Source organism: Scomber japonicus, chromosome 2, assembly GCF_027409825.1.
Source record: "Scomber japonicus isolate fScoJap1 chromosome 2, fScoJap1.pri, whole genome shotgun sequence".
NCBI classification, from domain to species: domain Eukaryota; kingdom Metazoa; phylum Chordata; class Actinopteri; order Scombriformes; family Scombridae; genus Scomber; species Scomber japonicus.
The window spans coordinates 26,560,583-26,587,819 of record NC_070579.1 but is presented as its reverse complement, the minus strand read 5'-3'; the positions used below and the strand labels follow the sequence as shown (position 1 = coordinate 26,587,819).

General features: G+C 38.1%; 1 protein-coding gene across 1 annotated transcript in view; it reads left to right on the top strand.

Annotated features, from left to right (window-relative positions):
* The window catches only part of helz (helicase with zinc finger), a 56,720-nt gene that overhangs the window by 5,523 nt on the left and 23,960 nt on the right, over nt 1-27,237 (top strand). Inside the window, exons 2-18 of the mRNA XM_053338838.1 lie at nt 1,075-1,320; nt 2,504-2,540; nt 3,095-3,219; nt 5,918-5,974; nt 6,306-6,354; nt 7,018-7,093; nt 7,788-7,986; nt 8,437-8,544; nt 8,720-8,861; nt 9,706-9,861; nt 10,539-10,809; nt 14,161-14,287; nt 14,449-14,661; nt 16,522-16,652; nt 18,947-19,126; nt 21,023-21,124; nt 23,157-23,335. Of these exons, the coding sequence (XP_053194813.1) occupies nt 1,093-1,320; nt 2,504-2,540; nt 3,095-3,219; nt 5,918-5,974; nt 6,306-6,354; nt 7,018-7,093; nt 7,788-7,986; nt 8,437-8,544; nt 8,720-8,861; nt 9,706-9,861; nt 10,539-10,809; nt 14,161-14,287; nt 14,449-14,661; nt 16,522-16,652; nt 18,947-19,126; nt 21,023-21,124; nt 23,157-23,335 (2,380 nt within the window). The 5' untranslated portion in view covers nt 1,075-1,092. The remainder of the gene's footprint in view (nt 1-1,074; nt 1,321-2,503; nt 2,541-3,094; nt 3,220-5,917; nt 5,975-6,305; nt 6,355-7,017; nt 7,094-7,787; nt 7,987-8,436; nt 8,545-8,719; nt 8,862-9,705; nt 9,862-10,538; nt 10,810-14,160; nt 14,288-14,448; nt 14,662-16,521; nt 16,653-18,946; nt 19,127-21,022; nt 21,125-23,156; nt 23,336-27,237) is intronic.

Sequence of the window (27,237 nt, the reverse complement as noted above, 5' to 3'; positions counted from 1 at the left end):
TTCAATCGCGAGCCAAGGTGGAGTTGCAAAGTGAAACAAACAAAATACAGATGCATTTCACCAATAGGTTTGTGTGTGGGAGTGCTCTTGGTTTTATTTTGTCTGATTGTATAATCTGATGTACACTTACAGATGGTCAGTATAAGTTTGACCTATTTTCATGTCCACACACACACATGTACAGCGATCAAGCATACTTAAGGTTACAGTGGAAACATACACTGCCTGATGTCATGGACAGAGCTGTGGATTTTGTGAAAATGACCCAGTTTTAGATTAATACATCACATATGAAAAGTTTTTCTGCGCTTGAAGGTAGTGTCATCCAAATCGTTTTGGTTCCTGTGGAAAAAAGGAATGTTGCTCCTATGCCACTGTTATATTTCCTGTGTGTTGTGCATAATTTATGGTAGGAGAAGTGTCTTAGACTATAGTGAAGAGCCTCTCTTCATTCTCAGCATGAAGACAATTTGAGATTTTAACTAATGACAACAATTACAACACGTGGTGCACCTGCAAAATGTTTTTAAACTGTGGGCAGAGGGACAGATACTGACAGATATTTCAAGACCAAGCAGTTCTATGTCAGAGTTCATATCACAAAACTGCTCGCTGCTATTTTTTGTACGACCACATGCTCGCCACACTGTATGAAAGAGTTTGTGTAGGATGTGTAAGTGTTGGATAGGAGGTTCTTAACCATTCAATCAGCTCCTTCTCTATTCCTTCAACATTTGTTCTGTCAGAAGAACTCACAGAATATTGTTGGTGTGTATAATTCACAAAATTCACAGTTCAGTTCGACGCATTATGGTGTCACATTTTATATTTATTTTTAATACAGCCAAATTAAGTGTCTAAGAATGGATTTCCATTTTCAGTCTCAGCATTCAGCGTCCTAAAAGGCAAACATGGAAGTACAGTGCGTTCCGTTTTAAAGGATTTCTAATCCTGTTTCTATGCTACAGTTTTGTAGATACGATAAGCAATGGGAAAATGATGTCAAATTGCAAAACCATGCTTTCTAAAAGATGTTCACACTGTCTTTGAAATGTTTTCTTTTCCTGGTTCCAGAAGTTTTGTCCCTGAGTCATGGCGGACAGGAGAGCGGAGAAGTCATGTGAAGAAGCAAGCAGATCGTTAACCAGGCAGGAGTTCGAGGCGGCAGTCAGCCACAGCACGGACGCCCTGGTGGTCCTCGCACCCCAAGCCCAGTCCTCCGTAGCCCCTGTCTCGCCGAGCCCTCCATCCCTTGTCGTCACCTCCGGACCCCTCCGCAGCCGTGCCCTGCTTTACCGCATTGCTGCCTTCCTTCAGCTGGTGAGGACAGTGGTGGTCCAAGCATGCAACCTATTGTCCAGGATGGAGTTAATTAAGTACCTAGTGTAGCTAAGATGTGGGGCGCCATAATAAAATATCAGCATCTCGTGATGAAGTAGTCTGCTGTGTTGAATTCTATGCCGACTGATAGACTTTCAAAATTGATCCAAGAGAAGTGACATTTTATCTTACAAGTGAAAATGTAACAATTGTCACCAGGTTTTTATGCAGGTCATGTGTCACCAATTCTGCTGAGCATCAGTGGTTGATGAAACCGTATGATGGTCATAAATGACTTAAATGGCTTGCTCATTTACTGCCGCTAATACTTTCTAATGACTCATGTTGACCCCACAAACTACCCTAAATATAATTATTTACTGGTGTGGTTCAGCTTCTGTGTTCCACATTCTCTTTGCACACAGAGCACAAACACCCTGTATTAAAGGTGATTACACATTTGACATTATGTTGACACATTCGACATTGAGGCTCCTTATAAATTGTCTCGTATTTGCATTTGTGTCATGTCGGGCACAATGTTGCACATATGAACAAAAAATAACATCCACCTAATCTTTTTGTCCTCTCCTCTTTTATGTGGCTCCCAAATTCTTTCCATTTACTGTAACACCAGGCAGTCACACAGTTACATAATATGTCTATTATAGATTTACATTTTTTAGGTTTTTTTATTGGAGGAGAAGTGGTTTATGTTTCTTTTAAGGAGTATAAACATAATTGTTTGAGTGCAAATTCAGCTGCGTCACATAACCATCACTGAACAGAATATCATTTTTTCCTAGCCTTTAATTATTACATTACAATGAAATCACCGAAAGCCGACTGTTGTACTCGAAATTCACTATTGTACTTCTAATCACTGACTAAATTACACAGAACAGAAGGTTATAAATGAGAGCCATGAACTTACTTTTCCACTCCACAGTCCTGTTATGTTATCTTCCCAGAGCACTAAAATTACACCAGTTACTTAAGCCCTAAGATTATGGAAACTACTTAAGTCCTATAATGATAGTGTGAGGGACTCCACTGTGAGCCAAAGATAGCCATTCTTGGAGCTTATATGAAGCTTTGACCCTCAAACATAAAGTATTCCCATTTGTTATCGTATCATATTTCTACTCACTCAAACCCCCCCCCCCCTTTCCATTTCCAACAGAAAAACTATGATGAAGCAGATGAAGACTGCAAACATGGTGAGTAATAATTCAAACTGGAACCATCTGCTGATATTGTATTGTCTGTATTTTTTCATCTTGTGGTTGACAAAGTGTGTTGTCAGCAAAGCATTTTAACATGACTCGGCCACAGTGTAATTGAAGAAATCTTAAATTTTGTCTTATTTTGCAGGATCCATGTTGTTAACTGTGTCTTTTGAATTAATGCTATTGGCTTCAGGTCAGAGTTGAAAGATAAAGGCCATCAAATGTTGGGGCTACTGATTTGCTTCAGTTAGAGCTGGTGGTTAACAAATAGTGGAGACCCTGATGTAGCGGGGTACTGCCATAGTCTACTTTCTTGAATGAGGTTTGCCACTGTAATACTGACTTTGAGCTTTAGTTAAACATACAAAACCTGCGAGAAGTAATCATTGAATTGTTTAAGCAATTGTCAGCTGCACCCCAATCCAATCCATTTCATTCTTTTTTTAGACAACAAATTTGGAAACAACTTATGTATTCAAAGAAACTTAACTGCACTGAATTAATTCTCTCCCTATCCGTTCCCTGTGTTCTTCATCCTATCCTAGTGTTGGCAGAAGAGATTGCCAGGGGAGACGGTTCGCTACAGGCCAGCTTGCGCTCCATGGTATTGGATGGCAGCCTGCAGGAGGTGGCCAGCATCCTCTCCAAAGCCTTGTATGGAGAGCCAATGGTATGATTAAAGAACAATGTATACAATATATGCGTACAGATGTCAAGCTGACACATAGACTGAACATTAAAATGTTCAGTCTATGTGTCATAAGGCTTGAATATCATTCCTATACATGTCTAATACACATCAACATCCCAACAAGAGGAAATAGCTGAGCAGACATTTTCAGGTCTAGAGGTTTAAATTTTGTATACTGATGAATAAGACTTTAAGTGACCTGGGATGCTCCAATCATATGAGATACAGTACTGGCATACATAACATGCCATCAAATTTAGGAGGATGCTCATCATCATCATCAAAATGTGTTTATAAAGTTAAGCTTCATGAAATGAGTCACACGTAGAAGAATTTGGCATCATAAAAAATGAACTGAAAAGTTTCAGACTCATCTAACGTTTTATGTACCAAAGCAGTAAAATGTGTAGTATTGGAAAAAAAACGTAAAAAATATCAAATGTGTTTAGATAGACATTGGTCTGTCCTTTATTGAAAGATGTGTGCAGTAAAAATGCCAGAAACACAGGAAAAGTAATTCAACTTCTTTTTTGCCCCATGGTTCCAAAAGTTAGGAGCCTTATGGTTACATGGTGGACTCGCTTCTTTCTTAGCTAATGAAATCATTTGAGATAAATATGTTAGCTATATGAGAACCTAATGTCGGAGTCATATTCTATGAGTCAGGATCTAAAAATGGCCACGTGCAAATAAATACCTAAGATGAAAATTGGTGTGATGCCTTAACTGTAACATTGCTACTGTTTAGATGAAACAGACATCAGCTCACTTTTTATGGTATTCTTTAATCCCACTTTTTCTCCTGTCTGACTTTTCCCTCATTTTACTTATCCTAACTGCTGCCTTCATGCATCAACACTTAGTTTCTGCTGAGGTCCCTTCTCCAACTCCCTCTGCTTTGCTCCACTCTTCTCCTGTTTGCAACAATTGCCTGTCCACCTCAACACACATGCACCCACACAGAAAGGTTTAACTTGGTCCCAAGGTCATGGAATATTTTATGTGTGGACAGTGCTGTTTACATGGCAGCTTGATGTTGCTCTCTTGCTTGCTCTCGCTCTCTGTCTCTTTTAGAGGCACACAAATAAACACAACATGTTGGACACACCTTTGACCGTTTATATTTTCCTCTCTGCTTGTGCCCATCTCTTTCTTTTTACTCCCACTTACTCACTGGCATTTTTTCTGGCTTTTTGTGTTCCCTAAAGTACTTTCTTAGTTTTTTTTTTCATTGTAGACTTGTGCGTTAAGCTGTGCTGTAGACATAAATTCCAAAATGTCTCTGTGTTATCATTCTAAAAGTGGACGTGTCAGCAAATACATTGACTTTTTCATGCACACAAGACAATCACTTGAGAATAATATTGTGATGTTGTGTTGGCACTACAAACATAGTGTATGTTAGCTGTCCTGATCAGTGTCATGCAAGTGGGTTGTCATTTGGCTATTAGGATGTAGCTAAAACCCACTGTTTTTCTTAGATTTCATTTAATAAATGAGTTACTTAATCTCAGTATATTTTGTCACAAAGTTGGTTTACAGTAATCAGGGTATGTATGTATGTATGTATGGATTTAAAAAACAGACTAGAAAAGCTGTGCTGATATGTCCTTAGAGAAATAAGACAGGTGGTCACTGGAATAAGGTCAGAAGTTAATTAATAATAGGCATTGGACATTTCTTCTTTCTTTAAAAATTATTTAAAAAAAATAAAAACCTGGAACTGAAAAGTTTTGACCTGACTACACTTTAACTGATTTACCAGATCTGGCTATCATTAGGGTCAGAGAACAAATTAACATCTCTATTACGGCTTTTTGTTAATTATTGCCGTGATATTTTAAAGTAAATAAACTCATGTCAATCTGAATCATAAATTGCACTTACAATAGAAAATACAAATTTCCCACTGAAATCCCAAATATTCACCATATTTTTTCAGATTAATTTGTGGTGTCAGGTACTGAAAGGAAATCGTACCCACCATCACAGGTGATATATTAAAATGATGATTAGCAGTTGAGCAACTTTCAGCCTGTGAGTAATTGCCACCGCTCCAGCTCCTGACCTGTGATCCTACAAACCTGTCCTCCTTTGTCTGCTGCTGCTATCCATTCACTATCATAAATATACATATAATGGGTTGTAGCTTGTATCAGAGGAAATTAGCAACAATATACAGTACAGTGGGTTTGTGCTAACCAGCATAATAATCCAGGAGACTCTTATTCCAGTTGAGTCAGGATTTGTTACCCACCCCATGGTTTCTGTGGTCACCATGGTCACATGGTGAGCTACAGCAACAAGTTTAAACAGGTAAACCATCATAAGCTCTGATGACTGTGGTGTTTATATTGAAAACAATGAAGGTTGCAGTGACACCTGCTCACTGCTTGAAAGCACCTTTACACTGTCTGTATGTAGATGAACTTTACTGATGTCACATTAATATCTGCGTCTTTATGTTTAAAGTTCAGTGGGATATCTCTTACTACCCTTTGGAGCTGCAAATATGTGAACTTGTATAATGCAGGTTTAAAACAGTGGAATGGTGACAGATTTAGATATGTTACCACCAAGCAAAATCTACCATATCATTCTAAAGCATAATGGTTTTCATAAAAATAAGCATAACAGTGTGTTGTAATAAAACTCCTATTTTTTCTCTCTTTCACAGAATGGCATTGTCACAAAAGACCTGTCCAGATTAAAAATGCTTTTCTCAGAAATAGAGGTGAGTGTCTCTGGCTGTGGGGCTGTATACCTCACTGATGTTGTTACTGTCCTCCTTTGTTCATGCCTTTTTGTGCTTGTGACTTAAATAAATGATGGTTTAATGCTCACAGGCGAGAGTCATAAAGATGAATAATGGCCTGATTCCAGCACTAACTTAATTACTTTGTGCTCCTCTGTCCTGCTTATACCTGTTGTGGATTTATTACTCATTTGTCTGGAATAAGTCTAGTGGTTCAACAGATTGTATGGCTATGTTAGAAGCTGACATAATAGTAATAATTTCTCTACCCCTACCTCCACCTATCTCGCCCTATCTTTATCTTTGTCAGGCGATAAATAGAGAGATGGCACCAGAATACACAGACGACCAGGAGGAAGGTAAGACATTTATAGTGTGAACTGAATTCTGTATGTCCTTTTAACTCCAGATCCATCAGAGCTGCAACAATTAATGGATTAGTTTTATATTTTTGTGATAAACATGGGTAACAGTAATCAGGTGTATCTGTATATGAATCTAAATACCCGACCACAGAAGCTCTGCTGGTATCTGCGCTTAAAGAAATGAGACTGGTGTTCACAGTATGAGGACTTCTGTATATCCTCTAACTTGAGATTCAAAGTTGCAATGATAAATCGATCAGCTGTCCACTATTAAATTAATTGCCAACTATTTAGAGAATTGATTTAATTGGTTTGACTCATTTTCTTTGGTGTTTGGACAAAACAAAACATCATCTAGAGCTTTTGGAAAAAAGTGATTGGCATTGTTCATCATTTTATAGACCAAACAGCTAATTGATTAATTGAGAAAGAAATCAATATTAATCAATAATGAAATTAATCGTTAGTTGTAGTCCTAAGATTCATACACTTGTATTTAAGTACAGTAGATATTATTAATGCTTACAAAGTCTTAACTTAGGTAGTTGGCAGTTTGAGTGTCTGAATAGGTCACCAGCTGGCTCAAGCCCATTTTGTGGTGTTCTTGAAGGCTTTGGCTCAGTGTCATATTGACCACTTGGCTGTGTGTGTTGACAGAGGTCCAAGATGGCTGGCAGTTCCGACCTCCTCCCCGAGGAGTCACCAGCAGTGAGGAGTACACCCTCTGTAAAAGGTAATACAAACTGTCTCATAGTTTGAACACAGGTGTGAGTAATGAATTTTTCATTGAATGTCTCATACAGAATATTGCAGTGGAAAATTAATCTGCCATGTCCACTCGTTTGAATTGTGTGATAGATTGAAGTGACTAATAAATATACTCCAAGTTAATTGAAAAATCACCAATATAACTTTCATCATGGTTCTCAGTTGCACTCCAGGCTATAAAATAATGATTCATAGTACTTAACTGCCATAAATTTTAATATGATCTCTATAAGCACTGATGAGAGCCTTTCACCAACATTAGTATACATCCTGGATTTCAGAGCCTCACATCTAGTCCTGTCTTATAGCCTGTACTTTGTCCCACCAACAGCACTGTGAATTCAACACTAAACAGTTGTATTGGTCTGCTGTTATATCAAGCTGGTATTGGCTGCTAGTCAGTTATCTACTGTCTACATAATAGACATTTTGAGATCTAGATTCCTATGTTTGTGTCAAAAAAAATTAACGTCTGTCATTGGTTAAAAAATCTAAAAGATACTGAATTTATTATAATATGAAACAAATGAAAATTCTCACATTAGAGAAGTTGCAATAAGCTAATGTTTGGTTTTTCTTGTGAAATCATGATTTAAAACAATTTGTTGATCATCAAAATTTTAGCGTCAGTTGATCACGATGCTTGCCTTTTGCCATAGGTACTTGGAGCAGGGCCTGTGTCGGTACGGGGCCCAGTGCACGTCAGCCCACTCGCAGGAAGAGCTGATGGAATGGCAGAAGCGCTATGCTTCACGCCTCATCCGCCTCAAGCAGCAGCAGGAAAGCAAACACTTCACCGAAAACTACATGGAGACCCTGATAGAGAAGTGGATGAACTCACTCTGCCCAGAGAAAGTGGTGAGTGTGTTTGTGGTGGATGGACATTTACATTTTGGACTGTAGCAAACTGTTTGCTACAGTGTTAAGATTCATTGAAAGCCTTTTCATAACCCTCTCTCTATTAAATCTAACAGCCAGTATCAACACTCTAGTACAACTCAGTGGGTAGTATACATACACACAAAATGTATGAGAGTTGGTTTTTTTTTTTTAAGTTCAGATGTGCATTTGCTCTCATGTTAAGGTTACATACAGCAATGCACCCTATTACTTAACTTTTTCTTTTTTGTCCATTCTGTGTATAACTGAAAGTAATGAAACACTAGACATCTAACAATCTACCATATTTTTTCGACTTAACCCCCTTTGGATTTTGGTTTTGGTTTTTTTTCACACAAGAGTACAAGACTACAAGATTTCTGTGATTTCCACAGTGGTATAATTAATGTGTTGTTTTTTTCCTTCTAGCTAAGTGACTGTTTAGAAGGAGTGAATGTAGAAACCAGTTCCAGCCTCTCTGTTACTGTGACCACCAAAAAGTCCTCCCACTCCTGGACCTTCTCCTTGTTGTGCAAGGTAGGATCAAGTGTTGAGTAACAAGCATGTGCATATTCAATTGTTTTCTTTGTGTAGTGAGGCAGATTAAGCCATAATCTACACTGCATACCTGTCAGTCATTGTTGGACCGTGGTTTTAATCATCCTTTGATTATGAGATTGTTCTGATTATCTATCTCTGTGTCTCTGACTAGCCGGCTAGAAAGCTCTACCGCATCGCCCTCCTCTATGATGCCCACCGACCGCACTTCTTTATCACAGGCGTGTCTGCTGGCGAGCGGTTCGATGCCCTCACACAAGGCTGCCAAGAGTGGACTCCAGGAGAGGAGACAGCAGGTATGTCATATATCAATATTTAGTAACCAGGGGATGGGAGTTTTGGGGATTTCCCCTTTTTTTTTTTTCCCCCTCACATTTCTAAAATATTACCCAATCCTAATGCAAGAAGAGCTTTTCCTAGCATCATTGTTCCTATTTTAACACATCTCTGTGATTATACATAATTAAAGTGTATGGAATTCAATTTTTTAGAACTTTAACCTTGATTTTCACTTGACCTTTGATCTTTCAAAACTGATATCGAGAAATATAGAGAATGTATTTCAGAGTTTCAAGATACATTTTTTTATTTTTTCCCATACGTTTTATTGGTCTAATGACTGGACATGATAATATATTGGCATTCTTGGCACTGACGCTCCACCCAAACCAGCAGCAAGCACAGCTCATACTGTTTATTTTGTAGTTAACATAGCATGTGTAGGCAAGTGACAAAGACCTCCTGATCCTTGTTTACTTGGTTTGTAAGTTAACGGTTTAGGATTGTTTTTTTTAATTGTGTTTTGAGCTCTTCATTTTCTTTTGTTGAACAGACTTGTTTTACTGGGTCATATTTTGTCCAGTTCAGAGTAACAACAGATCCCAGACCAGGCTGTTAACTATCTTAAATAATAGAAATTAAATTAAAAAAAACTAAAACATCTTGTTTACAGCACATTTCAACATGTTTTCTTGTTGCAGTGTTTTAATGATGTATTGGCACTAGCTTTCATAGATCTTTTGTTTCATTCACAACCTGTTTCTTTTTGTTTTACTTTATGTTGAAGTTTTTTACAGTGGATTGCAACTCACTGAAATTCTGTCGCAAATACACTTTAAATAAACTTTGCTGTTCTGACAGTGGCAGTGGACAACGGCATGGATCACTGTGTCTACAAGGTAGCAGTGGGCTTCAGCACAGAAATCTTTGGTACCTTCAGACAGACCATTGTTTTTGACTTCGGCTCAGAGCCTGTGCTAATGCAGCGGATCATGGTGGATGCTGCCTCTATTGAAGGTATGCTAACAAACATTTTCTCGATGTATATAAAATGATATATTGGAATGTTTTAAAACTGAAACACTGTCTATGCTTGTGTCCATTATACTGTATATCTAAACACATACATGTCACATTGCTTTTTAAGATATAAAGTGATTTGGAATCATTTTGGGCAGGTTTGCTTTTTTCATGTAGTTAACATTCTTAGATTTGGGCTGTAAGATGGCATAAAAAACTTTTGAAAACTGGGGTTTTAATAAACAGAGGTGTAGAAAGAACTCAGTGTTCAATTAATATTATGTGACCAAAACTTGATCATGCTTTTTGGGCAAAATGAACTTAGAACTGTGTTAAATTCTTGACATGTTTTACATCAACTAAGATAATTCACTGGGTTAGGGTTAGGGTTGTTTTTTTCCTTAACATTTGAAGGGTAATTATAGCATACAGTGCATTTGACAGCATACAAAGAGTATCTTATGTATTATATGTTTTCAGTTATTTTGCCATTATTACAGCTCACATTGCAGAGATAATGTAGACTTGGGGGGGGGAAAAGTGACAAAGGCCCTTAACTGGCCTCAGTGCTGCTACCTGGCATGGTCATTTAACCATCAGGATCCAAAACTAATCAAATGAGAGGTTACAGTAATTAATGAGTTTAAACCATCCTCTTGTACTTTGTTTTCCAGACCTAGAACACCTGATGGCGGCCAGGCAGCAGCTCTTAATGACTGCAAAACGCTGGGACTCTTCTTGTAAGACTATTGTAGAATTCAGTCCCAATGAGACAATGGCTGAACTGGAGCGCAGCCTCCTTTCCCGCTATCAGATCCCTCTGTCGGCCGACCAGCTCTTCACCCAGTCAGTCCTGGACAAGACTCTGACCAAAGACAACTACCAGGCCCGACTGCATGACCTGCTCTACATAGAAGAGATTGCACAGTATAAGGAAGTTAGCAAGTGAGTATTCAAGTACTCAAAGTTTCTTTGGCGTAAGAGAGATTTTCCATAACTGTAGACAAATTCTCAGCTGAACGATAAAGCCACAACAACACTGAATGATATTTGAGTTTAAAACCATCAACCACCAATATCTCAACAAAAGGAATAACATCAACAAGTTGAAAACTGGTTCAACAGTGGTAGCATTTAAATGATTCTAGCTAAATCATTTGCAAGCTGTGCTGCTGTTTCAATTAGAAGAAAAAAAATTAATACAGACTAAAATTGGAATAAATTGACAGCACACCTCTAAAAATAAGTGGAACAGATTTCCTCTGGTTTCAGCTGTGCAGACTCTGTAATACCCTGCTTGGTGATGTTACACATGATATGTTTATATCTGCATATGTACTAGGTATGATGCTAATTTAAAACCAAAGCCTGGCTATCTTAGCGTTGACAGCTAGATCTAATATTGGGTGCAAATGCCAAACTTGACTTTGGCAGTAGAAGGGAAGTATCATTTTACAATCTAATTACTTACCACTTGAAACAGTAGGAACTATTGCATCAGTATATTAAAAGCATTATATTAGAAGTGTCCAACAAATATAAAACACAAGTATCTCTATCACAGTTTGACAAATTGATCTTAATTTCAGGGCCCCCTGCTGGGTTTTCATTCCTAGAGCTTTTAAGAGGACCTTTTAGTACTGGTGTGCAGGTGTGCAGGTGTGCATCCACAACAGCTGTGACTTGTCAGACCAGTCTACATAATGGTCCTCTTTTCTTGTCAGTAATTTAGCTGCAAATAACAAACAGTATGTTAAAGAATACAATTTAAACACCTGGTCATGGTTTTAATGCAGTTTTCTCTTTAACATATTTTATTCAGTGACTATTTTTTAATCTGACTATTCAGTAATATGGTAAAGTCAGTAAGGTTGGGTGGTGTAAATATTTTGTGTTATGAGATTTCAACCCACCACAAGGTGTCAGACTTGATCTTCATTGTGAATTTGCTGTGTGTGTGTGTGAGTGAGTGAGATAGAATGTGTATCTCACACACAGCTTTGCTCACAGTGCCATTAATAAACTGTCCTAGGTGATTTCTTGGAGGTCGGGTACTAGGAAAATTGTTCTTCTAGAATGGACACAGACCTCTTTGTAATTCCTTACCTGATGTTCCACTGCTTTAACTAAGTGTGAATGTAAAATCACAGGAAAGGTTTAATTCCACATTCAGTGAAATAATATCGAACTCCCTCCCCCAAGTCTTTACCTTAAATGTTTAATCTTTCCTCTTTGGTTTTAATTTGGTCTTGTCTCATGTCTTTGTGTCATTTGACATCATAAGGGATTGAATTATGGATCCCCCTCTATTATTACCTGCAGTTCAAAATCTTCTTTTAATCTGCTGCATTTCCAATGTGCACATGAATAATCTCTCTGCCTATTAAACCATTCATGTTGTGGCAGGTTCTAATGCTTTTCATTGCCAATTCAGTTTTAGCAGGAGATTTATGATTAAATGTGTATTCCCATGGATCTGTAAATGGCAAGCTGTCCTTAAAAGTATCGCTTATTGCAACCTAGTTCTTTAAAAAAGCCATTCTGTATTAGAAGAAGGCTCTGAATAAGCTCACGTTAGATGTATTTCTTGCTTAATAAGTGTCTTCTGAGTGACATCTTCCCATTGGCAGTATTTTATCTGCAGGGCAAGAGGCTTCACCTTATTATTTAATGTGAACATGGAGTTAGTCATGGAGCACCAGAGGGCTTTCTGTCTTTACTTATTTTATTTTTGTCTTTTTAATTTGACTCTCTCTGAGAGTATAACCAGAAAGCTGATGCAAAACCTTAACAAGAAAACTCAAGAGTGCTTTTGGTTGTTGAACCACTAGTTTGTAAATAAATGAAGACCTTGTTAACTTATATGCATACGTCAATCACCAATCACAGTTCATCACCAATATTGCTTCCTATTTCATCATTGCTGGTCCCTAAGAGGCAGATCCAGCAGAGCCCAGAGAGTGTTTTTTCTCTGACGGCCCATAATTTCCCACTTTAAAAATGCACGTCCATCAAAAATAAAACAGGTTTCACAGCACATCTCCAGTACTCCGTGCTTAATTCACTAATCATTTTCAACTATTTTTGCAATTCAATTGGAATTCCTCTAAAGGTCATATAAAGACATAAAAAATAAATTGTCTGTTTTTTAGGATTCTCATTCATAAGGATAGGTGACCTGTCTTATTAATTTTTACAAAAAAAACCCCCAGTAAATATATATATATATATATTTACCATATTCAAATTTTCTTGCATTGGAGCCCATTTTAACCATATACTTGCCAAAAAGTCATGCACAGTTTCTAAGTGCTCACCTTCACCATTCTAGACCCCCTTTAACAATGTATAATTATAGTTTAAATGTTCTGCCAATATATGTGTGTGGTACAGGACTCTGTAGATCTATTTTGGTGAAGCAAGCTCCCAGTGCTCCCAAGTAGGGCTGGGCAATATGGACAAAATTAAATATCACAATATTTTAGACCAAATACCTCAATATCGATATCACAACAATATTGTAGAGATGACTGTGGATGACTTTCACAAAAAATTAACACAATGAAATCTTTGATAAATAATCATCCGTAATGTGGATATAATGACAAAGTGGGTATTGCCCAGCCCTACTCCCATGGCACAGAGTACACACACAGTGCACTTGGCACTGTGATGGGACTTAAGAGAGATGCATCATCATTATTAGCAGTGGCTGAGATTGGTGTGACTCTTATCTTATTTAAAACCTGCTATTGCCCCTTTCACTGTGTAATGCACAGTTTGGCAATTGAATGGAGAGTCCAGACTAGCTTCTCTTAAAGGACCACTGTGTAGCATCTGGTGGTGAGGTTGCAGATAGCAACAAACAAAGAGGCAAAAAATGCATTAGGCCCTCTCCAGAGCTAGTGTTTGGTTTGTCTGTTCTGGGCTACTGTAGAAACATGGCAGCCCCTGTGGAAGAGGACCCTATCTTTATGTAGCTATAAAGGGCTCATTCTAAGGTAATGGAAACACAAAAAAATATTTTTTTCCAGGTGATTATACATCAATTAAAACATGGATTATGAATACACAGCAACATGTGGCAAACAGCAGGGTTTGTAGGATTAAAATGTCTTCAATAAATGAAGGACACACCTATGCATTAAGACAACAAATTGTAATACTGTTACTAGTTTATCAGAAATATGTCACAAAAAATTGTCATGTCTTTTTTTACATTTATAAGATCAAGTTAGATGTCTGTCTACAAATAACCAAACAAAACATAACCAAATGTCCATATGTGTCCCCCAGGTTTAACATCAAAGTGAACCTCCAGCTGGTCACCAGCTTTATGTTGACTGGCATCTCTGTTGGAGCCAAGTATGCCCAGAATGGACAGCTCTTTGCACGTTTCAAACTCACCGAAACACTGTCTGAGGTAACTGAATTGGCTGCAATGATAACTGCAGCACACGTGCAATATTGCTTACCGCCTTCTCACTGAGAAGACCTGTAACTATTATTTGGTGGCCCTGGAGCCTAAAGTGGGATGTCTGCTAGCTCTCTCTCCTGAATAGTGTTTTCACTGTCTCACCTCAGGACACACTGGCTGGTCGATTGGTGATGACCAAGGTGAATTCAGTCCTCGTGCTGCCTTTGGGCCGTGAGGGGTTCACTAGCCACGCACCTCCCGGGGTCAAAGAGCGTGTTTACGAGGCTGTGATTGAGGAGAAGACCAAGGATTACATCTTTCTAAGGATCTGCAAGGACTGTTGTGAGGAGCTTGGACTGCTGCCTGACAGAGAAATACAGGTATGGACTACATCAAAGGACAAAGATGATGTGGGTGTTTTTTGAACAGATATTTACTATCATCAGCCTGCAACTTTGGTGTTTCTGTCTTTTAACCATCCACATTTAAAAAGTGACTCCTTAATTTTTAATACGTTCTTAAAAATCTTAAATATCTGAAAAAATGTCTTAAAAGATATTAAATTTAATTTGAGCATTCCTGCATATATGCTTTCATGCTTTCATTACCAGATATTAAATAAGACTAGAGGACTGACAGCAGAAAGGGGGACTGGTGAATGTTTTAATTTGAACATATGCAAGTTCTCGCTCCACACAAGAAAAGAGAAGATGTCAGTTAGCATCCAGCTTAAAATTCTTTCCATGCTGATGTAATGGCCTTGAAAAAACTTCAGGAGGATTATGGTTTAACCTACTAATTAGCGTTTTGAGAAAATGTTACTGGACAGAAGAAGAGCATCTTTCCAGGGAAATGTGTGTCCGTTTGTGCATCTGTGTGTGTGCACTGTTTTGTTCATTTTCTGTGGTTCTGAGAAATTTCTCTTATTGAATGACTCTACCTTTGGCAGCCTCCGCTTGATTTTTCTTCCCCTCAGCCTGAATGTCGGCAAAGGAAACAAGGTTCTGTGTTAACAGTTATCAAAACAACCCTCATCCTATCACTGTGGAAACACAATTTTCTTATTCTGCATACACTGCTACTGTCTGCAGTTTCATTTTCCTGTCTCCTCCGTGGGTTCTTACAATATTCCAAACAACCTTGATGTTTCAGGCACATCTTTTTCTGACTTTCTTGTATTGGTTGTTTATTTCACGTTTTTGCTTTGTTCTCCTTCCCCACTTTCATCCTTACTGTGTTCATGCTTCCTTCATTTTATCTCTTTTTTTCCTTCTGATTTTCACACTCTTAACCTAAATGTGTTTTCATACGTTACAATATACCAGTCAGGAGCGTGCATCTGTCTTCAACATTGGTAGACCCTGCAGCAGCAGAAACAAAATCGTAGTGAATACATTCAACTGGTCTAACTGGAGAAATTGAACAGATATGTAAATGGAAGAGGTTCCGCAAGACATTTTGGTAAAGTGCTTAGCAGTGGCTAACACTGTACATTTTGGCAGGGATCTTGCAGGTGGTACTGTCCTTCCCAGTCTCCCAGTCCTTCTCATTGGGAAATATTGCCATTAGATGATGTTGCCATCACTGTGGTTCAGTATATGAATGGCAATATTCAAAAAAATGACAGCACCTAGTTTGTGGCAATAGTTTAAGGATCTTTTTCTTTCTTTCTTTTTTCTTGAGATGCAAGTTGATGTCTTTGACATTCAGGTGGACATATACGTAGGCATGTCTTGTGAAATCATGTCTACTCAATTACATTGATAGTAGGTGAATCCCATTTAAAGTCAAGAGACATCACAGAAACGGTTAAGAAAATATGAAGCATACAAATAAATCTAGATCTAGTCTAGTCAGCTTTTATAGTACCTATATAAAAACAGCCAATCATCTCATTGATGGTCCCATTTTTACTATGTTGGTCATATAAAAACATCAGTATGAAATTGAGGAGTTCCTTTTAAATTTTAAATGTATTTACAGATAAAACACATACAATGGGTGCAATGTATTTTTGTAATTATGTTTAATAAATGTGACAATCATGAACCAAAAATTAATGATCAACGTATGTTTCAGGAATTATGGTAATCAAACACAAAGGCTTTTGCCCCAAGGCTACAGAAATTAAACTGTGCTGTTTATAACATGATATTTTTAGATGGATATAGATGACTGGGTAGATAAACTGTTTGTTGCACTGACTGCTTAGTAATCCCCTGGCGTTGCCTCTGTGTCAGGTGGAGCTCCAGTTCCAGCTGAACAGACTACCACTGTGTGAGATGCACTATGCCCTGGATCGTATCAAAGATAATGGCATCCTTTTTCCTGACATTGGACTGGTCCCCACCATCCCCTGGAGCCCAAACAGGTATTCCACCACGTGCATCACACACTGTTCAGTTTTGAAAATAACAAAAACAAAACAAAAGTTGTGTAATTAAGTCTTCATCAATATTTCATTCTGTTACACAATATATTCTTGACAGTGATGGAAAATAGCATTAACATAATAGCCTCCTATAGGAAATGTCTCTCATTCTATTGATTCAGTGGGATACATTACTGCCTTTAAATTATGGAAAATGTTAAGCAATTAATAGAAGTCAGATGAACTTTTCCTCTCTGAACACTTTTCAAATCATTTCATGTTCATATTGCTGATTGACAGTCTGATAGTTAATAAATGCTTCAATTTCCATTCATATTGTTTTAAAAAGGAGTACTGATGTATTCACTCTCTGCCAGTATGTACACACATTCATGCATAGTAGCTACTGCTAATCCTAAAAACATTTATTATACAGAAACTTATTTAATACCTGCACATCATATCAGCTTGACAAATACCCTCGCGGAGGGGACACCACATCATTCGAGAGGTGACTGAATATCCCTAGCCTTGCTGACTTGGCAGCCATCTGAAATGCTGGCACCTCCTTTCAGCTTTAGTTATCTCTCTGAAGTTTGACAGGTGAAGCAGTAATCTTTATTGAGTAGAACAAAAGTCAAATATTATCCCAGTTTCAAGGCTGCTGCTTTATCTCAGCTTCAAAATATGATTGATGTAGAGTTTTGTTTTAATTGGAATTTGGGGAGGTGAGGGTGTTTCATTAAATGTTGACCAAGGAATAAGATTAGCTGAAGATGAAGCTCACAGTTTCTTTATGGACAGTGTACAGGTGGATATACCTCAAGAGGTCATGTCTTAAAACTATACTAGATTTGTTTTTTATATCAACATTCATTTTGGCACCTTAACTGCAAAGTGGATGACGGCATCCCATCTTGGTTTTGAGGTTTGAGGGTGCACTGTAGCGTTGTGTAATATTAAGTCTAGTCAAATGAACAGCAGATCACTGATTGGAAATATAGGCACAAAGGAATTGACAAATCAAAATAGGATTTAAATCGCAAAACTGTCTTCTAAACAGCTATAAATTGACCATGCTGTCTAGTCCTGTACACCTTTTTCTACTAAGCAGTTAAAGGTACAGTGTGTAGATTTAGTGGCACGTGGATGTAAGAGTAGGATTAGGCCTCACATTTTCACAATATAATATATATAGTCATGTTAAGGTAAGGGTATAACCTCAACAAGTCTGATGCAAGTGTAGACATTTTTTTCTTAGTTTTTATGCTAAAATGCAGTATATTAATCTAGAATTGATATGTTTGTTACCCACTGTTCACGCAAGTAGAGAATATATTTGGTATAAAAGAGTTCTGTTTTTGTTTTTTTCAATATTTGTTAATATGGATGTATGTCTGTATTTTTATTGTGTTAGTAGAACATCAACATGGAACCTTTTTGCATCTCCTTTGGATGTTTGTTAATGAAAATGAAAGATGGAGTTAACTTCATGTGAACACATAACTGTGATATTGACCTCAAACTTTAATTTATTTTGTACTGAATTGACCTGCAGGCATGCCAGCATGTCTCTAATTTAATACGGTAAATGTCAATCCTACGTTTGAGTCAAGTACGTATGTAATATATTCATAACAAATACGGTCACATGTGTTATGGAAAACAAGGTCATTTTTCCACTGTAGTCAGACAGACTGCTTTGACTCTCAGCTTATTTCAGTTCAGTTCAGTTGTTTTATTGTCCCCTAAGGGAAACTTGACTTGCAGACAGGTTAAAAAATAGACAACTATCAAAAACATAATCACATGTACAAACAAGACAGACAAATCACAAGCAACAATCAAGATAGATAGACGAAAACACACATTACATAACTTGTATAGAGCGCAAACAAACAAACAAAACTCTTGAGACGCACACACCTGCTGCCGGTCACTACAAGAGGAGTGCCTCAGACTATTTGTCCGTAGTCTGAGATCTGTGTGCCTTGGTTAGATTTCAGTTTTTCTGTCTTGTGACTGAGCTGCATGTGTAACATACCTTCTCCCAAGTGACACAATGCCATTCATGATTTTGAGTCTGTGTTTTTCTGTGATTCTATGCAAAGATTTGTCTTCCTCATTTTATCTCTGTCCCCCTGAAGTTATTCTGATCAACAGAATGTTTCTGTGGCTTGCTTACAAGGCCACAATTTATCTAAATGTTTGAAAATTGTTATTTTGACAAGTTTTCATTAAAAGCTGATCTAATAATTCCCTAAATAATTTCCCTATCTTCCCTCGATCCTCAGGCAGTGGGATGAGCAGTTGGATCCCCGTTTGAATGCCAAGCAGAAAGAAGCCATCCTGGCCATCACCACACCCGTCACGATCCCTCTGCCCCCAATCCTCATCATCGGACCCTATGGCACCGGCAAGACATTCACCCTGGCACAGGCTGTCAAGCACATCCTGCGCCAGGACCACAGCAGGTCTGTTAAGTTATCTTTTTGGTTTTGTGTTTCAAAATGTGTTTTTTTTTTTTTTTTACCTGTGTTGGCAACTAGCAGCAAATTTGCACTTTCTATTACAAACCCAAAAATTTATTTTTTTGTTAAATTTTTCCTTTTATCTTGGTCATTTGTTGATACTGATTTTGTTTAAATGGTGCAGAACCTTTGACTAAACCTCGCATGTTTGGCCTTCCTTTTTATGTTCTCATCTTCAAAAAGTATTTTTTTCCCTACAAAGTTTATAATGTTCAATATTTGTTAAAATTGATTTCCTCCTTAATCAAGAAGGAAATCATGAGTTTCTAATTTTTAGTGTATCCTGGTTTATATAAATGGTGTCGACAAAATATAACAAGCATCTCTTCGTATGATATTGTGGATTTTTTTGCAAGATAATATAAAAAAGGTGAACTGCATCACAAACTTTCCTTCACTTTTCTCACTCAACCAACTTTTTCTCACAAACTTGACATCACAAACCTCTCTCTCCACTTTTTGGGCTACTGGCCCTACTTTTGAAGTCAAATGTGATGAAAGGAGTGTGTGCACGAAGTTTGTGTCAGTCATAACTGCTTCAGATGGTAAGAGAGGTCAGTTAGAGGGCACGATTGAGATGGCAGAGGGTAATGGCCTGTGCTGTGGCCTCCGTTTTTGCTCCAGGGCAGTGGCAGCCTTGGGTTTGACATTTAAAGATTCAGAAAACACTGAGCTGCAAAGTGTCAAGCTGTGTGTGTGGTCTGTCAAAGGCTACTTTTGGGGACAAATTTCAGACTTGGAACCAGTTAATTGGGGACAAAAGCTGTGTCAGTGTTAGGGTCTCCAGGAAATTAATTTAAGTTTATGTAATGTCCCATAAAGTGTGTGTGTGTGTGTGTGTGTGTGTGGTTTCACTCGAAGGCGAAGTGCACTGGTCATTTGGATGAATTTGTGTCAATTGTGGTCGATGTACATGGTTATTTTGATTTATGAATGTATTTTCTGGGCTAGAACAAATGTTCACACAAACCATAATATGATCAATCAAGCGGGACACACAGTGTTGAGTCACAATACAATAAGACATTGCATCCCATTGGTGTTTGTTCATCATTAGCGTGCTTCCTCTCGGTGAGCAGGAACCCACAAGAGATTCTGCAGTGTATTGTAAAGTGATGTTGCAAAAGCACATAAATGGTTCCCTGGTCTTGATGAAAAATTAATGCTTGGACAGTGTCCCCTGAACACACGCTAACATCCTGTTTCTTAATAAGGGAGCAGGAGGATGTATATATGTAATAGAAAAAGAACAATCCCTTGAAAAATGTGTAGCAATGTAATATTCATTCCTCATTTCACTCTGAATACATTTAATATTCTATGTTTAGGATGAATTATAGATATTTTAAAAGCCAAGACAAGGGAAAGTGACCCCTCGTGGACCACTACTTCCTATTCATCATACTGTTGACATCGTGATAAAGACATTGTATATACCCAGGTCAGGTGCACCCAGTATATTCAAAGCTGTCTCTACAAATCTGTCACTGTGATATCTCACAGACATTTAAATGGATACCTATGAAAGACAATACGTGTGCAAAACCTTGCTGTGTCTTGTACATTGCATGCAGGCCTAAAAGCACCTGCTGTAAATGAGCATGGTGTCAAGATCATTTCTGTTTCCCTTACTGCTTATATTTTATGTTTTATAGTATAAGGTGGGTGTAACATCAAGAAGGTGGAATACAATAGATGTTATAAGCCAAAAAGCCAATGTGAACCCGTAGTACGATGAATATTGTCAGCAAATATATTTTGAGTATGTTTTGTAATTCTTTTGTGCACTTTGATCAGTCTTAGTCACTGTCGATTAAAAAACATTTTTTGTCTCTACAGGGTCCTGATCTGCACCCACTCCAACAGTGCAGCTGACCTTTACATTAAGGACTACCTTCATCCATATGTTGAAGCAGGCAATCCACATGCCAGACCTCTCAGGTAAGGAAGAACACTTACTTCAAGAAGACATGATGGCTAAGGGCCAAAACATGCTTCATGTGCCTGTGTACTTGCTATGTGCACTGTGTATGTGTGTTCTGTATACTGTGAACAGCAGTTAAAGTTTTCAGTAGGGCCCTAAAGTAAACATTACACTTATATATAAAGTTTGATTGCATTTCTGTGATAGTGCTGCTGAAATATTTGCAGGCTGCAGTTTATTTAGATTTTAAGAGGCACTGACCATGTTCATACAGTAGCTATAATTATGTCATCACAGACCCCCAGTGAGCCACGTTCTGATGGTATCTCTTGTAGTGGCATGAAGATCCCAGCTAACTCCTATCTAATAGAAACTGAAATCCTGCCACATAAGTTGAAAATACAAATGACCTGTCACTTTTTAGGCCTACAGACCCCTACAAAGCGCACACTAGTCAGCTGTCCAGAGTTATATAGTTTTACTGTTAGTCACATTAAAGCCTCTGATCTGGTCATTTCTTTAGTGTGAAACAGTAGTACAACACTTACAAACCGCTTAAAATAAGTTGTTGAAATTAATATTACAATTTTTTAAATTAAAAACCCTGTTCATATCAGTTTTTGGTTCATTACTTAGATAAAAACTCCAGTTCAATTAAATTTGTTTTCAGTGGCTTCAGTCAACTCAGCTCAGGCCAGCCAAGGCACATTTGTATAACACTCATTGCATCTATAAATCAACTGGATTAGCATTATTTGAAAGCACAGTCAGAATGATACATCCATATTATACAGACTGTTGAAGTGGCTGGGCTGTTTTTCCCCACACTTAGTCACAGGCGGATACGGGGCTGACTTTGGAGATATGACCCAACAATTACCCCTCTTTTAGACCTACACCTGGAAGCAACAAACACACACACACACACACACACACACACACACACACACACACACAAACCGATACACACAACTTTTTTTACACTGCATCAGTGACTTTTAATCACATTTCAGCAACCCCAGAGGTCACAAAGGAGAGAAAAGCAATGTCTGCCTTGACCAGCCAGGGCCTAATGTACCAGCTGTGTGTCTGCACATACACAAGAAGCCTGGGGACCATATGGCCAATCAAATGACTTGTTTCACATGAGCAGACAGTCTGATTTCAACGAGATCCCGTATGAATTTCTCCATAATCACTGTAGCAATCGTGTCACTCAGCCCCTCTTGTGTCTTTGGGGATGAGTGGACAGAGTCAAGAATATGAATATTTAGTGCCCTTGAGTGGAAATGTACAGACCAACGACCCAAGAAAGCAATCAGTGAGGATTTATCTTCCTAGCTGTCTTTGCTGTAGAACTGAGGTACACAGAATGCCATGTGCTGCCATGCATGTTTGTTTCTCTTTCATGCTCAAATAAAGAAGAATCCATTTTATGCTTATTCACCATTCACTTTTGATTAATCAGTTTCCCAGACCTTTATGATGTTTGGTCTTTTTAACAAAGTATGCATTAACAGTTAACCCACCCTGAAACTGAATCTGAAAAGTTTAATTAAATTTCATAAAAGATTTTTATACCAGAATGTGTCTTATGAGTAACTGTAGCAGATCATAAAGCAATGTAGTGGATTTAGGATTTGGCAGACTCAACTAGTGTCAGTAATGTTGATAGCAGAGGGTTAGCGTCACCCAGTTGTATAATGTCAATATGAGTTATTGATGGATCATAATACCATGCAGCAACTGGACCTGTTGGCACAGTGATGAAAGTCATTTTGGGAAATGTAAGAAATGGGTAAGTGAGCCAGAAATAGGAGGAGGCAGGTTGTGGGAGGCTGGGAACATCAGACTAATAGGTTTTATACTCTTTCACACAATGGTCTCATGGATTGAATGAATTTAGTAATGTATGAGAATCCAAACCAGTACTTGCTATTTAATTATTGAGAATGCAGATTTTATATTCTTGATGATACCCAAATAAATTATGAATTGGGGCAAACAGCATACTCGCACAACTAATTGCGTTCTCCTTCTTGTCTCCAGGGTGTACTTCAGGAACCGCTGGGTGAAGACGGTCCACCCAGTGGTCCAGCAGTACTGTCTCATCTCCAGCACACACATCACTTTCCAGATGCCCACAAGGGAGGACATCCTCAGGCACCGTGTGGTGGTGGTAACCCTCAGCACCTCCCAATACCTCTGCCAGCTTGACTTGGAGCCTGGTGAGTCATATGAGCAGATATTTAGTCATCTCCAGGGTTGCAAGGCTGCCTAGTGATGGTTGTGGTAGACTGCCATCATCCACAGAAGTCTCCCATTTTCTAGAAGAAATGCCCTAACCCAAAGGTCTGTTAGGGTTTACCAGTTGCAGATGGATGAAATAATATTACAGTATCTTCAAATGACTGGTGGTAGCAGCACCATGAAGACCTTAATCTAAATTTCAAGTAGATACATGCTAAAGTAGAAAAACACACAGAATACTCTATTGACTATTAAAATGGACACTGTTATACAGTCAGATGCAACAATCTATAATACCAAGTACCCTTACCGAACTCTAACTGTTGTTTTTATGTGTCACAGAAGTTGATTCACATTCCTATATCTTCCTCCTCTGTACAATATATGTATATTAAGTGGACAAATATGTAGAAAAACATAATAATATATAAAAAAATATGTATATAAACCAGTTCAACACATTTTAAAGTAGTGTCTAAATTGTGCAGAAAATCTGAAAAATTCCAGCAATTAAACCGAAAAAGGATGTCCATGACATGTATTTTCAGTTAACAGTCCCACAATGACATGCAATGTATTTTATAGACTGGGAGGGGGGGACTGTTGTGAAACTCTCCACCTGTCAGTGATGATGCAAAATTATGAAATGTTTTACTCAAAAACTACTGAGAGTTGTTTTATAGGGAGTAGTGACTGAGTTAACAAGGCAGTGATTTCGGACATAGCCAATTACACCAAAAATTGCAGCCTCAAAAATTAACCATAGAATTGATCTGTAGTTCAGTCAAAATAGTCTCATCAAAAGGTGAACAATTTAATTAAGGTTGTATGTATTGTAGGTGAATGATATTTTAATGCAATTTTAAAAAAAAATACTTTTTTCCCCATCCAAACATGTAAATGTATACAAATGTATTCCAACATTTTTTCAACACCTCAGTGCATGCTCTCTCCTACACTTTGGTCATCCCCAGTGACTCTGATATCTGGTGTTGGCAGGGATGCAGCATTTACAGAGGGATGGAACTCATTTAAGTTGTGTAAAAGACATGGAAAACAAACCAATTTGTCAGTGCAGGCTAATAACCGCCTCTAATGTGTCAGCGGAGGGGGCTTTGTCTGTTGCTTGGGAACACCATCTGCCTGTTTTTTAATGTACTTTACATCATTAGCCTCCTCCCCACGTTTCATCTCTCCCGCTCTCTTGGTGTTCAACAGTGATGAAAATCTCTAGGAAATGAGGCAATTGGGAGCCAGTGAGTCTACTAAATAGCGATAACAAATCCTCCATCCCAAACACACAGGTGCCCCAAAAAAGATGGTTTAGGCTGCTATCTATTTAGTGTTTGGATTTTTGATACTTCTCTTTCTTTGTGGCCTACATATGGGATTTGGCATGTGGATACTGTAGATGCTTGGCTCTTTGTGTCTGTGTATGAGATTTGCATAAAGGCTTATTCCACCATTGTCTGCCTATGTAAATGGTTGAATGTCACATTGACCCTCTATACTTTTGAAGATTTCCTCTCATAGTTGAAACACTTATGAATCTGGTTCCCTGCTCAAAGGTGTGCCCTTGTATGTTTTCAGCTGTGTTAGTCTGAAAAAGAATCTCTACAACAATAATACAGCTGTCTTCTGGCTACTCCAGTGACTGAGAGAATAGCACTTTGCCTACCACATCTGTTACTTTCTCTTAAAATGTCAGAAGGTAAAAAATATGCTATAAAAATGTAATAAATACACATTGTCATGCTGCTAGTTGCTGTTCATGATCAGCTGCACGTATGTAATTGGACATAGGGAAAGTAATACAATTATCTATAGTGACTATAATCCTTATTATGTCACGTTTAATTATTACCCATCATAGAAACTGATTATTGTAAATGAGCCTATTTTAAAGTAGAAGAGAGACATGGGCACTTTTTAAAGAGACAAATGCTGGGGCTCAGGTGAATACTGATCTGTCTGTATTCTACTGGATCTTGCAGCCTGGTGATAAGTTAGATAGTTCATACTGTAAAAAATAGTTAGCTCCTAATGAATGTCACATTGTGTGGCAGGCACCAGAATACATCAGAACAATGTTAGAAATTCTTTTTGACAAAGCTTTCAAATCTGATTTTTAAAAAGGTTTTTTATGGGGTAGCGTCACCTGGATTGACCCATTCACACTCACAGATATTTCAAGTCACTTTTACAGCGTGAAAAGGTTAGAAAGAGACTGTGAAAGGGAGAATGTGAGAGACTGGGTGTGTGAGGTAAAGGAGTTGCCATTTATTATTAAATAGTCATCCCTCTCCCCAAATCACTTCTGCAACATGTCGCCTCTGATCCCTTTCACCTCTGCTTATTACTCCTCCCTCCCTCTTTCTCTTACCTCTGTTGTGTCCAAATTCAAACACCATTATTAGCCCAATGACAGATAGCAGCTGCAGAAATGTAATTTGGACCTCTGTATTAGAGACTCCCCAAAGCCAGGCAGTTATGTCCCAGGTGAAACATTAAAGACCATCTCTTCTTCATCAGTAGGAAGACCCCTCTTCCTCTTGATAAGCCGGTTGGTACATTGGAAGGCAGCCTTTGCCATCAGTGTATGAATATGACTGTGTGAATGGATGAATGTTGGACTGTAGTGCAAAGCGCTTTGAGTGGTCGGAAGACTGGAAAGGTGCTATATCAATGCAGTCCATTTACCATCTCTGCCTCTCGCCTAATCTCTGCTTCCTTGCATGGAGAAACATTCCCATTTGTAATGACCCATGTACATCATTTGTGAGCGTTATTTGGCCATTACGTATTCATGTGGATCAAAGTAAAAGACAAAGTAGACAGGAAGCAGTAGGATGCAAGAGGGCTCCTGTTGACTGCAGATCATTGGAGGGGTCAAAAAAGTGCCTCGCCTCAATAATTAAATATGTGATATAAGGGGAAGCACATTCACATGACTTCAAGTCCCTTAGGGTGCATTGTTGAGTGAGTAATATTCTATGCAGTGATGGAAAAACAGGGAAAAAATGAAGTGCTCAAAGCAGGCTTAACAATAATGTTTAAAATGATGTTCCAACATGTCATTGCTCTCGCAACTTGCATGTTCATTCATCCTGTATATGAACTAGTCAGATTACTCAAGTGCATGATTTTAAATACATGCTTATACTGAGCTTACTCATGCATATTAAACTGCATCTTTGGAGTAAGTGTGACTGTGGCATCAAGCTATCTTTCTTCACCATCTAACAAATCATACCAGTAAAGGAGACAATTACACAGTAGGAAAGGAGGCAAGTTAACAAGGGTTCATTCTATATTTTACTATTTCTATATTTTTACTTTACTTCTATATTTTTTTTATTACACTTATGAGTATACTTTTGTTTGTTTTTACATCACTGTAACTACTTTTATAAGCTCTAATAGAAGAACTCAATTATACACATTCTGCAAATATGTATTCAGAAACATTAGGTCATTGTAAAAAAAGTCTATGCCTTTTTTATCAGGCAACAGTGGGAGAAGAGTGCCAGCATATTCTTCAATGAGGTGCACACAGTTGAGAGACAGAACATTGGTTTGAGGCTTTATAGTTGGAGGGGGAAAAAATCAATACGTTTTGCAGGCACTTGTTCAAAGGCAGATGCTAAGGAATGAATGTTGCTTCAAATCAAAATGTTCCTCCTCTTTTCTTGCCAGCCAGTGTTTCTGTTATTTGTTTACTTTTTGACAGTCCCTGCGTTTATTTTGTTATTTCAAGCCGTCATATTTCATATCTGCATTTACTTTTCCGTCGAAATGGTGTTGGGGCTTCAGAGGCTGTTCGCTGGTTGTTATTCAGCCTCTCTCTTCTCCGCTCACTGCTCCAACACTCATTTGCCAT